Source organism: Neltuma alba, unplaced genomic scaffold (assembly GCF_004799145.2).
Source record: "Neltuma alba isolate B1F8T4 unplaced genomic scaffold, ASM479914v2 tig00012826_pilon, whole genome shotgun sequence".
Classification (NCBI taxonomy): domain Eukaryota; kingdom Viridiplantae; phylum Streptophyta; class Magnoliopsida; order Fabales; family Fabaceae; genus Neltuma; species Neltuma alba.
The window spans coordinates 151,064-164,764 of NW_021637218.1; the positions used below are offsets into that span (position 1 = coordinate 151,064).

At 35.2% G+C, this 13,701-nt stretch overlaps 2 protein-coding genes and 1 pseudogene across 2 annotated transcripts; 2 read left to right on the forward strand and 1 right to left on the reverse strand.

Moving 5' to 3' along the window:
* The first annotated feature begins 2,060 nt into the window (after positions 1-2,060).
* LOC114731398 (uncharacterized) lies at positions 2,061-3,601 on the forward strand (annotated as a pseudogene).
* A 2,434-nt stretch (positions 3,602-6,035) lies between these two features.
* On the reverse strand, positions 6,036-6,614 carry LOC114731399 (probable disease resistance protein At1g52660). Its single transcript, XM_028918549.1, has one exon. It carries the CDS (start codon positions 6,612-6,614, stop codon positions 6,036-6,038), a length of 579 nt encoding a protein of 192 aa, XP_028774382.1.
* Positions 6,615-8,491: 1,877 nt separating this feature from the next.
* LOC114731400 (uncharacterized) lies at positions 8,492-11,029 on the forward strand. The gene is made up of 4 exons (XM_028918550.1): positions 8,492-10,250; positions 10,358-10,532; positions 10,603-10,790; positions 10,887-11,029. The coding sequence occupies exons 1-4, from the start codon at positions 8,492-8,494 to the stop codon at positions 11,027-11,029; spliced, it is 2,265 nt and encodes a 754-aa protein (XP_028774383.1).
* The last annotated feature ends 2,672 nt before the right edge of the window (positions 11,030-13,701 follow it).

Here is a 13,701-nt window from a genome sequence, read left to right on the forward strand (position 1 = left end):
TTGGAGGAGGAAGAAAGGTGGGGGTAGATGGAAGGCGCATCACGTGTTCGTCTTTGGTCCCTCTCTCATTTTCATTTTTTTAAAATTTTTTGTTTATTGTGTCGCATGATATTTGCATCTGGTAGGCCAAGGATGTCATTGCCACGATTTTTTAACTGCTGAATAACATTACTTTAAAAAAAGATTTTCTTGACACCCCCAATTTTTTTGTGAAAACTTTGGGAATAAAAATGACTTTTAACCCATAATCTCATTTATAGTTCATTAACAATCCTAAACCATAAATAAAATTAAAATGCTGGAGCATACAATCAGAAAATAACATGAGGAGTTGTTGGATGCATATGAAAATAATATTATAATATTATTAGAATAATGGATACATCATAAATAAGATTACAGTGCTAGATATATACTACGTCCCGTCCTTAATATAAAACATTGTTTAAATTTTATTTTGATCTTAAATATAGGATCCAAATTTATTTTATCTCTCATATTTATGCATTTTTTTCCAGGTAGTTTTTCTAATAATAATAATTCTAGCCAACATACTTGATTATCAATGATATTTTAGAAAAAAACAACATCTATACATTACAAAAAACTAACTTAATTTATTTTCTTAATTTATTCAAATTAGTCAACTAATTTTTATATTTAAGAGGGAAGGTAGTATATTATAAGAAAATAATATTAGTGTACTGGGTATTACTTTATTCTTTGATTTTTGTTCCATCTAAATAGTTACGATTTTTAATATTTTGTTGAATAAATATCACACTCTTCCAATTCTTCTCTCTAATTTTTCCTAATGTCTTTTACTCGCTCCCCTTCAATGCCCGAACCGCCGAACATGTTCCCTTGCATCCTATCACAAGATGTCAGCCGAAAAGTCAAATCCCTTGTAACTTCATATAGTAATTTTTTTTCCATCAAAAGAAAACTTATATTGATATTCAGGTTAGAGCTTCCAACCTAAGAGCAAACAGTACAGATAAACAAGAACCAAAAAGAAATAATTTGCAGTTGATTTTCTTAACCGAAAAAAAAAATAAAATTCCTTGAGCGTATTTAACGATGGTGGCTTAAAATGAGATGTTTGAGTCTTTCAAGAATAAAAATGAAAAAACAAGAAAGTGAGCCGTTTGAGGATTAGTTTATTACGAATGGCAACTTGGAAATCCAAGTTTATTGGCAAGCAATTACTTATGCGTATGCCTCTTCTTACAAAGTCAGATATATCCTCATTAACAAACCCCAAAAAAGACATGTCCCCAAATTAAAAATCTTGCATCTTTATTTACTTATTTACAATATGATCCCTTTGACACTTGTTCTAAATCAGAGTCAAGCATTCAAATTAAAAATCATGCATCTTGAAGAAGGATTCGAGGTTAACAAGGCAGCATTAACAAGAACGGCAAGAAAGAGAAAATTATTTGCATATAGAGATCAAATGGCTTCCTTGCACGACACATCATCAATTAGGCCGACCCTTTTGTTTTCACTCAAACTTTTTCTATCGTCAAATGAACATGCTCCTTGCAAAATCCGTAGTTATTTTATCTGACCATTATTATTCATCTTACCTTTGGATTCAATTTTCGTTTTGTCAAAAGCAGAGATGGGGAATTGTCTTACGAAGAAGGATCAAAGTCTTCCCATTGATACCACCTTCAAGCTTCCTGCTCCAACACCAGTTTGGCGACCAGGTAGTAGTTATTATCTTCGTATACTTTTTTTCCCTCCTTTATTGTTCAAAAGCAAAGATACATTCACAGGAAAAAAAATAAAAAATAAAAGCAAAGATGCAGAACATAACGGATGCAGAGCAATATGAATAATTTGGCATGTCATCAACATGTTTAACTTAAGTCTTGAACACTTTTTGAGTACACTTAAGCTTCATATTCCATATTTGTAGCATCTCTTTGCAAAGAATTTAGAATTCAGAGACACAGTTATTTCATATCTTAAACATGCATAACACCCCATGTATCACAGATTGTACTCTGATTTAGGACAAAATATTATTATCATTTTACATTTAACAAAGTATGGGTGAACTACAAGTGGTGTAGGTTTCAACATCTAACAAAGTATGGACATCGTATGAAGGTGGTCCGAATAATCTTGGGGCTACAATCTTTGAACCAACAGGATTACCAGAAGGATTTTGTATGTGGGGTTGTTATAGCCAACCTAACAACAGGCCATTTTCTGGTTGGGTTCTTGTGGCCAAAGATAACTCTTCAACCACTAACCCAGCTCTAAAGGAACCACTTGACTACAGTCTGATATGGAATACCAAATCCTTAAAAGTCAATCAAAATGGCTCAACCTATTTTTGGCAACCAAGCCCTCCGAATGGCTATATAGCAGCAGGACATGTTGTGACCACAACACCGGACAAGCCTTCCTTGGATAAAGTTCGATGTGTCCGGTTAGACCTCACTGATGAGATTGAGACATACAGATGGATTTGGGGGCCAGGAAAATCGAGTGACTCCAATGGGTTCAATCTCTATGAAACAAGACCAAGAAACAGGGGAACTCAAGCTCCAAGACTTCTTGTAGGAACACCTTTCTAGCTCAAAATCCTGGAATTACTGGTCCTTTGGCTATATCCTATTTGAAAAACACCAACTTTTACTTCACCTCTATGCCAAATCTAAAACAAATTAAGCAATAGCCCAAGTTTACTCTCCAATAGTGTACCTACATCCTAAAGAACAATACCTCCCTTCCTCTGTAAACTGGTTTTTCGCCAATAGAGGATTGCTCTATAAAAGAGGAGAAGAATCACAACCTACCCCAATACAACCAAATAGCACTAATCTTCCCCAAGATCATGACAATGATGGTTCCTATTGGCTAGATTTTCCAGTAGACAAAGCCAACAGGGAAAGAGTTAAAAGGGGGTGATTTACAAGGCTCAAAAGCATATATGCACATAAAACCCACGTTTGGTGGAACATTCACGGACATAGCTTGTTGGGTATACTATCCATTCAACGGACCAGCAAGAGCAAAAGTAGAGTTCATCACTGTTTCACTGGGGGAAATTGGCCAACATGTGGGGGACTGGTAACATGTGACACTAAGAGTGAGCAATTTCAATAGATAACTCAGAAAGGTATATTTTTCACAACACAGTGGCGGTACCTGGGTTGATTCCTTCAATCTTGAATTCAAGAATGGAAACAAACCTGTCATATATTCTTCACTTCATGGCCATGCATTTTACCCTAGAGCAGGGCTCAATCCTCAAGGGGGTAATAGTGTTGGACTTAGGAACGGTACTATGGAAAGTGATTTGGTAGTGGACATGGGGGTAGGATATGAAGTGGTTTCTACTGAGTATCTGGGGTCGGAGATTGTGGAGCCGCTGTGGCTGAACTATTTCAGAGAATGGGGTCCAAATATAAGCCATGATATTGCAAAAGAGCTGAAGAAGATGGAGAAATGGTTGCCTGGGAAGTTGAAAAAGCTTTTGGAGAAACTGGTGAGAAGCTTGCCAAATGAACTGTTAGGAGAGGAAGGACCCACTGGTCCGAAGGTGAAGAACAACTGGAATGGAGATGAAGTTGTTCATTGATTGCAAGACCTGTAAATGTATTGTTTCTTATGAATAGTTTAATTACTCTTTTTTAGAATCTTCAAATGACTCATTTCTATTGAAACCCAACTCCTTACTTGATGATGAAGCAATATTCTGATTGAGAGCGAGAGATGAACCATTCCGTGAAGGGAAAAAAGAAATAAGGCAAATAAAATTGATCTCTATTTATATACATATTTTTTTATGTCTGTAATGCATATTATTCAAGAAAAAATTCCGCATGCTTTCTCCAATATTGCACTCTCTGATCAAATCCTTGGCAGAACAATCTTCTCCTTCTCATTTCTATGCAAATTTGTATTTGATAACAAAAGCTTACGTGAAAAAAAAAAGAAATAATTATGAATAAATTTGATGCAACGGCTATTATTATTACTACTTGATGTTCTTGTCAAGTTATTGCGTAGGAAGGAAAAGTTAAAATAAAATGTACTCATAACAATCTTCCTTCTAAGTTAGCTAATAAGTTGTAGCCTTTTTTATTCCATTAATTTTATACCATATTAAATAACTCTTAAAATAATGATCAAACAAAGCTTTAGTCCAGGTAAGGCCACTCATTCTCAACTCATCAACGAGCCACGTTAGGACTCTCAACTTTGAATACCAGATCTAGGATGACCAGAAAAATAGTTACTAAATACTCTTTCATGGATCATGATCAGATTCTATTTCTGTTGCACAGATCCTCTCAAACTTTCTAACGTAGCTTTATAGCACATGACAATATATATTGAGTGAAAAGACATATAACTACTTTGAATTTGAATTTTGAGTCAGCTGCGCGCACTTGTCATTATTTTTTAAAATATTTAAAATAACCCTCTATTAAGTTTTTAATTGTTTTTTGGTCATCAACCCCTTATCATTAAAAATATCTATTAAACAATTAATAAAGAAACAAAATAGAACTCCTTGCTTGTCACATAGAATGAAGGGTAGACTCCAATAATTTCGTTTTGTTTATAAAATAATTTTCCATTAAACAAAACTTGCGTGTAATCTTCTCAGCGGTAACCCTACTTTCTCTTCACGTCAGGGGAAGTTCTTTCTGTTATGAATTCTTTGGGGTTGGGAGTATGATTGAGATCCTCGTAAATCCATAAGCCGGATATTCTAATTTGTCCACATGAGAGATTCCCATAATTATACTACCTCTGGTCCTTAATATGAGAAATTATTTTATTTTTATTTTAGTTCTAAATATAAGGCTCCAATCCTCTATGTCTCTTATATTTATTTATTTTTTAAGATAATCATTGTAATAATAGTAGTTCTATTTAATATACTTGATTAGAAAAAATGTTTTAGGAAAGACAACCTATATTTATTATAAATAATTAATTTAAATAATTTTTTATTTACTCAAATATTAGTCAACTAGTTCTTATATTAAAAGCTAGAAATAATAGTTTAATTAGTTATTTCTTCAGCCACTAAGGTTAGCAGTAAAAAAAAAGAAAAAGGTTTAACGGATTAGCTTTGAGCTTCGTGTGGTAGTAAAAGTCGTAAAAGCATGAATATGCATTGTAGTCAATCCCTTATGTTAGAAACCAATTTTTTTTTTGCCAACCTAAAATATAATCTTATTAATATATATATATATATAGATATATATATAAATTTCATTCAAGTATCTCTTTCAGTACTCGACGTACGTCGTTTCTAAGAAAAGCTGGTGGAGATTATCACAGAAAGGCATAAGAAAACGAGAGAGAAGAATATACTAAACGCAATTCATGCTTATATTCCCGTATAGTTCAAGCAATATGCATGCACGCACATTTGCGTACACACATATATTTGCCAAAACAGGGGAAGGTTGTGAAGGAAATCTGATCTCTCTCTCTCTCTCGCAGACACACAGAAGGAGAGGCTGTTATGATCACTTTTATAATAGCAACTTGACGGATAAAACTTATATAAATTGACATCAATATCTGTACGTCATGAGGTTCCAGAAAAGCAAAATAACAATAATGAAATCCAGAAGTAGAAGAGAATTGAAATCCAGAACAGTAGAAGACAAAGACACTGCAGTAGGAAAAGGAAATTCAGAGGTAAGCAGGAAAGCAGAAGAAAAGGACGGTTACAGGGAGAAGGATAGACGCCAGAGAGGGAGATCGCTTGACAAAATTCTTCACTGCCTCCATACCTTCATCTTACTCCACCATATACCGCAGTCCCTCCAAATTAGCCCACACTCTTTAAGCCCAATACTAACATCTGTTGGCCCAATGGCTGTTTCCTCTTGTTCCTTATTAATGCAAGACCCATTCATTACAGAGGCTTCTGGTTTTTGTTGATACAATATGTGGAGGGAGAGAGAAGGTTTCGGGAGAACAATGAAGAAGAAAATGATGAATCTGATAGTTTTAGGGTTTGTATTGTCTTTGTTTCTATGGGCAGTTCATGAGGCGGGGAAGCCATCGGCTACAAACTTATCAAACAAAGCCCAACTATTTTCTCCATCTAGCGGTTCTACGTTCATTACCTTCTCACAGGGCATGTTCAGAGAGGCGGCGAAGCCATCGGCCACAAACTTATCAAATAAAGCCCAACTATTTTCTCCATCTAGCTGTTCTATGTTCATTACCTTCTCACAGTACATGTTCTGACACACTTCCCTAAAGCGAGTGGTCAAAATCAATGTAATTCGATTATCTAACATAGAAAATCTGATGTCCGTTAGAGAGAAATGATCCCAAGCATTATGTAAAACAATAACACACTTCTTCATCTCTTTGAACGCTTGAAATAATTTGCTGGCAATTCTTTCACGAGGCTCATTAGATATATCCAACTTAAGTGATTCAGCTATGTTGTTTTGCAACCTGTTGATGTTGATATTTTGTGATACAGTCACCCAAATAACTTCAATGTCACAATTGGCTCCTTCTAAAAGCTTGTGACAAATATGGGCTACTGAGGCTGTTTTTCCTGAACGTCTAATTCCCCAAATTCCAGTTGTTGACACCTTATCATTCATTATCCATTCCCATATTTGTTCAGTATAACTTTGAAACTTCACTATTGAATCTGTTGTAGGCAATATATAATCTTTGAAAGATCCTAGCAACAAAAATCGTAATAAATAATTAAGTAAAGATAGTGAGAAAAATAAAAAAAATTAAATTAGATAATATGGCATTCAAATTTTAAGCAGTCGTAGGTATACTCTCTCCGTGTCTATGTGGAAATCACATTTTGGAGGATTTCAAGAATTCAAAACGTAAGTCACCAAAAAAATTTAGGTGGCATTAAATATTTTTCCGCACTTGTGCCCCATTAAATAATCAAAAAGTTATGGAGAAGAGAGTGGTGAAGAGGAAAATATGAGAGAACGTTACAATTGGACGAGGGTAATTTTTTAAGGTTATGACAATTTTTTTGGCAAAAAAAAAAAGCTATGAAAATTTTTAAAAGATTAAAAACTTCAACAAATTCATAAATGACAAATAAATGGAGGTGGATATAAATTCTATATGCTGATACTCATACCTTCTTCTAAACGATCTTGTCTATTCACAGTGTCAAGTCAAAATCTTTTATTGCCATCTTGCTCTGCAAATTGTGCATAGTGCCGTCTTGCTTTGTCATAGAGATTGTGTTTTTCTTGGTTCAGATCACTGTTGAGCAACTTCTCAGCCAAATACTTCCTTTCTTTTTCACTGTCAAGGGTCTGTTTGGGATGAAGAAAATGGAGGGAAAGAAGAGAAAAATTTGAAGGAAAAATCATAAAAAAAAAACTGCCGAAATAAAAAATTACAAATGGGGACTCGTTACAATATTAGTATGGGTTTTAACCATGGAAAAAAAAAACCGGACCGGACCGGCCGGTTCAACCGGTGAACCGGCCTGTTGTCCGGTCCGGAATAAGCCAAGAACCGGCCAGGGGTTAAACCGGTGGTGAACCGGTTGAGCCGGTATGAACCGGTGTAAAACCGGGTAAACCGCCGGTTTAGGTGATTCAGCCGGTTCAGATTATTTCCCCATCCAGAGACCCAAAACGACGGTGTTTTATTAAAAAAAAAAAAAATCGAACCCCCAGCTCGACCTCGACCGCTCAACCCCTCTCCTTCGGTCCTTCCTCATTCGGTCTCCAAAACGGCAAAAGTCCATCTCGGCAGCTCCTTCCTCCTCAGTCCCAGCCGCCGTCGCCGTGTGCGCACTGCTCAGTGAACCTCGCCGCCGTCGCCGTGTGCTCGCTGTCCCGTCTCGGTACCAGCTCGCTGAATCTCGCCGCCGTCGCCTCACTGAATCTCCCAGCTCAGCTCACTGAAGCTTGCACCGTCGCCGCGTCTTCCCCTGCCTCGCCTGAAGCTGGTTGGTGCCTTGCCTGAAGCTGCTCGTCCTGCCGTCGCCTCGCCTGAAGCTGCTCGTCCAGACTCCCAATTTCGTTTGACTCGGTTTGAGCTCTCCGTCTCTGTCTCTCTGATCTTTCGGCCACTCTTATTAATTTTCGTTTGAACTTGGATTGAGGGTGATAAATTGATAATCTATTAAATTTCTGGTTTGATTTTTCGTTTGAGTTTGGATTCTCTGCCTGTCTGTCATTTTTGATTTTTCCGTGCTGCTTCGTATGGGGTTGTGGTGTTAGATTGCTAGACTATCTGAAATAATACTTCATGTGCAGTTGTGGTGTTAGATTGCTAGACTATCTGGAAATAATAGATTGAATTTAGTCAATTTACCATAGTAGCATATTAGTACTGCGAGTTGTGGGTTTATATTAATCATATGGAGTTGTGGTGTTATGTTATGTGTTATGGCTGCTGCGATGTTCAGATGAGAAATAATCAAATAACCGATGTTCAGATGTTATATTAATTATTAAGCTTTTGATTTGTTTTTTTAGTAGCAGTGATGGATATTTCAAATAACCAAAGTTCTGGAAATGACAACATGACTCCTAATACTGGATCTTCAAATCCTCCTACCGAAACCTCCACACCCACATCCTCATTACGTGCCAAAACTGATCCAGCATGGGCACATATTGCGTACAAAAAAGAAGGAACACAGAATATATATACGTGTCTTTTTTGTACTAATAGTTATAGAGGAGGTGGAATAAATAGGATGAAGCAACATCTTGCTGGCACTGTTGGTCAAATAGCTGCTTGTAAAAAAGTTCCACATGATGTACGTTATAGAATGGCAGAGTCTTTAAAAGAAGGGTCAAAGAAGAAAACTATTGAAAACATAGAAGAGGAAGTCGAAGAAACTCATGTTGAATCACCAAATGTCACAAGTAGTGTGAGGAAGAGGAAAGCTTCTGGTAGCATAGACAATTTTTTTGCTCCTAGGACAACTCCTGATTCCCAACCTGGCATTAAGAGTGCATTAGCAACTAAAGAAGCAAAGCATAATGTGAAAATGTTGATTGCTGAATGGGCTATTGTAAACTGCATTCCGTTTAAGGCGTTTGATTGTCCTTTATTTCAAAAGGCTGTGGATGGCATTGCTTCAATAGGGCCTGGGTTTAAAGCTCCTAGTGCTTATGATTTTAAAACTAACTTGTTGAGTGACTGGAGAAAAGAATGTCAGTTACTCATTGATAGCCATCGTGCTAAATGGAAAAACAATGGTTGCACACTCATGGCTGATGGATGGACTGATGTTAGACAGCGTACCTTGATAAACTTCTTAGTGTATTCTACACATGGTATGGTATTTGTGAAGTCTGTTGATGCATCAGATCTAGTTAAAGATGCCAAAACTCTATTCACACTATTTTCTGAAGTCATTGAGTGGATTGGTCCTAAAAATATTGTTCATGTGGTGACTGACAATGCAGCTAACTATGTAGCATGTGGTAGATTGATTAAAGAGAAGTATAAAAGTATTTATTGGTCACCTTGTGCTGCACATTGTTTGAATCTTGTATTGAAAGACTTTTCAAGCATGCCTCATGTGTCAGACCTCGCATCAAAGGCATCAAAGATAACTGTATTTGCATATAATCATATGGTTTTCTTATCGTGGTTGAGGAGAAGACCAACTTGGAAAGAAATTGTGCGTCCTGGTGCCACGAGGTTTGCTACCACATTTATTACATTGCACAGCATATATATGCACAAGAATGACTTGCAAGCTTTAGTTGTTGATAAACACTTTGTGGACCACAAATTATCAAGGACTGAAGCAGGAAAAAATTTTAGTGCAATCATATTGGACAATCGGTTTTGGAATGATTGTTATCAAGTTGTGAAAATTGTATCTCCTCTCATAAAATTGTTGAGAATTGTTGATTCAGATGAGAAGCCTTCATTGCCTTATGTTTATGAAGGCATGCGAAGGGCGAAAATGGCAATTAAGGAGATGTTTAAGAACAACAAGGAGCTGTATAAGCCCTACACAACAATCATTCAAACTCAATGGGACAAGCATTTAAAGACCAATCTTCATGCAGCATCATATTTGCTGAATCCTGCAATCACATATGCTCCAGACTGCTCTATCAAGTCAAAGTTAATGATGGCTTTAATTGATGTGGTGGAGTCTTACTCAAACGAAGAGGTTGATGGCTTCTTGGTAATGAAACAAGCAACTACTTATCGTGAAGCCAAAGAATCTTTCAGTAGACCATCATGTCAAAAAGCAGCACAGAAACTTGACCCTTGTAAGTGTTTTATTTAATAGCTAATAGTATATTTATGGCCATTCACTAATTTTATATTTCATATTTTCATGATTTAGATGAATGGTGGACATATTATGGATGTTCAGTGCCAGAATTGCAACGTGTTGCAATGCGCATTCTTAGTCAAACTTCTTCTTCTTCTGGCTGTGAAAGGAATTGGAGTTTATTTGAACGCATTCATACAAAAAGAAGAAATAGACTGGAGCACAAAAGGCTAAATGATTTAGTTTTCACAAACTATAACTTGCGATTAAAGTATAGGTAATTTTATAAGTTATGAACATTTTTATTTTGATATGGATTTACATCTAATTAAAATTTTATTTGTCAGGAGTACATTGAAGAAGCAGAAGGCAAGCTATGATCCTATTGACTTTGAAAACATTGATTTGGTGGACTTTTGGGTGACCGAAGAAGATCCTGTTCCAGAGTTTGATGATGGAGATGTGGCAACATTTGAAAGTGTTGTCAACAATGAAGATATTTCAAATTTGACAACTCCTGGGAGGGATAATGAAGGTATTATTGTCTTAGTCTCTTAGAACTTTATAAATATTTTTATTTTAATATTGATTTACATACATTTAATTGACACTTTATTATTGTCTTATTTAGGTGCTGATGATGATATGAATATTGTTGAACCTCCACCTCTGCAAGATGATGTTGCTACTCCTTCTAATTTTCCTCTTCCAACTATTGATGTCTCAATTCCTGACCCTGCCAATGAATTTAATGATGATTTTGATTTTCTGTAATGATGAAGATATATATTTGTTAATGTTAGTTTAGTACAATTAAATGTTTAAATCATTTTGGTTGTTTTTTGTATTTTGTTGAATGGTTATTATTGATGAATGTTATTTTTATTTTGTCATTACCAATTAAATTATATTATTTTAATATGACCGGTTTGACCCCGGTCTGACCCATTGACCCTTAACCCACTAGCTAGACCGGTTTAGTATCCGGTCCGGTTTTTTGTTCATTGGTTTTAACAATAGCATGGGTTTTAACAAAAAATTTTTAAATAGGTTTCTGTGTGCAATTTTTTAATCTTCAGGGTCTTTTTTTACAATTTTTTCAAATTTTACTGAGGCCAATTTAAAAAATTAAGAAATAGGATTTAAAGTCTTTAATTAACTTTTGTTACTCTTTTTATTTTACATATTCTCTTTATTAAAATTTTAAAATCCCTTTGTTTTTAATTTTTTTAAATGGATCTCATTAAAATTTTCTCATCCTTACCTTTCCCTCCATTTCCCTCATTGCGTAAAAGAGAGCACTTGCGTGCTCGTGTAGAACCATGTGTGGGCATGTGTGAGTGCTTACCTATGAGTCGATGACAACATGCTTGTAAGAGGTCATACCTGAAATGAATTATTTCCCTTTTGTTCCATGAACTCCATAACAAAGATACCGCAATCAAATCTACAAATTAAAATACACACACACACATATATGATAAGGTCATGATCAAAGACTTTTCTAGTAAAGTTTATATAATTTTACATAATAATTGTCGACTCACCCATTGCGCCGTGGGAGGATGACGTTTTCCATCTTGGAACAGAAGTCCGTAAATGGTACATTTCTGAAGAGTTTTTCCATGGCAAGCAACTAGACACATAAAGCATAAATTCTACTCTTCCGGCTCTTAATATAAGACCTATTTAGCTAACATGATTAGATCAAAGAAGTTAGATATGTTAGTTAATTATAAAAAATATGACACGTTTTTCCTAAAATATCATAATCATTTTTCTTAATACCCCATCTTTCTCTTCTACTTGATTATAGTTGAGGAAGTATCTAGAGGGTTAATTTAGAGAAAATTGATAAATATGATAAATGAGTTTTATATTTAGGACCAAAACTAACTTAATAATTGAGTCATATATAAGGATCGGAGGAGTATAAAATCAAAAGAATAATTGACTGATTAATATTGTAGATATTGCAATTACCTAACACTCACCAATTTTTTGGTTGTCTCGTCACGTTCTGTTTCGGTCACAGGTGTATTGGGTGGAGAATCCCATATTTCAATCTCTTTATTCTTTAAATGAATAACATATAAATAAAAGTGTCCCCCATCTGACTTTGCTTCATCGTGAACAGGAATAAATATCTATTATTTGTGATAACAAAAATCAAATTAATATATATATATAGTAGGGGGAAAAAAAGGTAATCATATTGACAAAGAAACTTTTTCAATAAAGAGTTGAGAAGATATACCTTCTAACAGGATTTTAGCTCAGACTGAGACATATAATTTCCTCTCATTTTTAGACCATGGACAAAATTCCTGAAGTGACCTATGTTGCCTTCCAGTGCTGTTTTCTATAATTATGTCATGAACGAACCATTAAAAGTTATGGTCAATGAATTAGTTTTAGATTAAAAAACTACTTGACATACAGAAAAAGGGAATAGGAAATCACCGAAAATGCCACAGGAAGGTACCAATTCGAAGGCACAGTTTTTGCTCTTTCGCTCAACATGGTTTAACATCTCTACAAAAATATCTATTACCTAAGAATGCATAAAATTAAATATTAATATAACTAAAACCTTGGTCATTAATACTATAACAAAATATAAGAATGTATAAATGCTTACCAATGAATCCAAAGGAGTCTCTGGTTTAAGTGTGATAAAAACATCTTGAGTCAAATATGAGAGTGGGGAAATAAAAACCTCATCTTCAGGACTGAAGAATTAGAACAATATACTTATCAAAAAATAGAATCAGAGTGATTTAAAGAAACAAATCAAAAAATAAATATATTCATATATCCATATTAGAAGCGTATATACATAGTGGGAAGTATATGAATCTAACCTTAAGCATTCAAGCACATATTGTATGACCTGCAAGTCTTCAATCTCCCAATCCGAAACAGAAGATGACCCAACTTGAATCCTTTCCTGATTGTTAGCTTCGGCTTGGATTTGTCCTGCTTCATTCGACAATGCTATAATCTATTAGACTGTCCAATGACTGAATGAGATTTCTTATTAAAAAAAAAAAATCCCCTCTGCATGATCTTGGAAAAAAGATCATCCAGGAGGGAGTATAATCATATATAACTACGTACCTTGTTGAGAAGGAAGGAGGTTGTCTCTGAGATCTTTGGAGTTTCCTTTGTCTGAAACAAAGTTTGGACATACTCGAATGCCTTTGCCTTTTTCTCCATTAATATGAGATCTGATCCTGCTAGCACCTCCTGCGAATTCCCATTACAATATTTACACTTCACTCTTCGTCCTCCCTCCAATAGCTCAACGTGTTGCCACACATCATCCCTTGGCCTTCCACCTACCTTTTCCATTATTACTTTTCCTGCATACGCAATATATATATATATATATATATAGACACTGAACAATTAAAATTGAAGTAACACTGTTCAACAATTTGGGG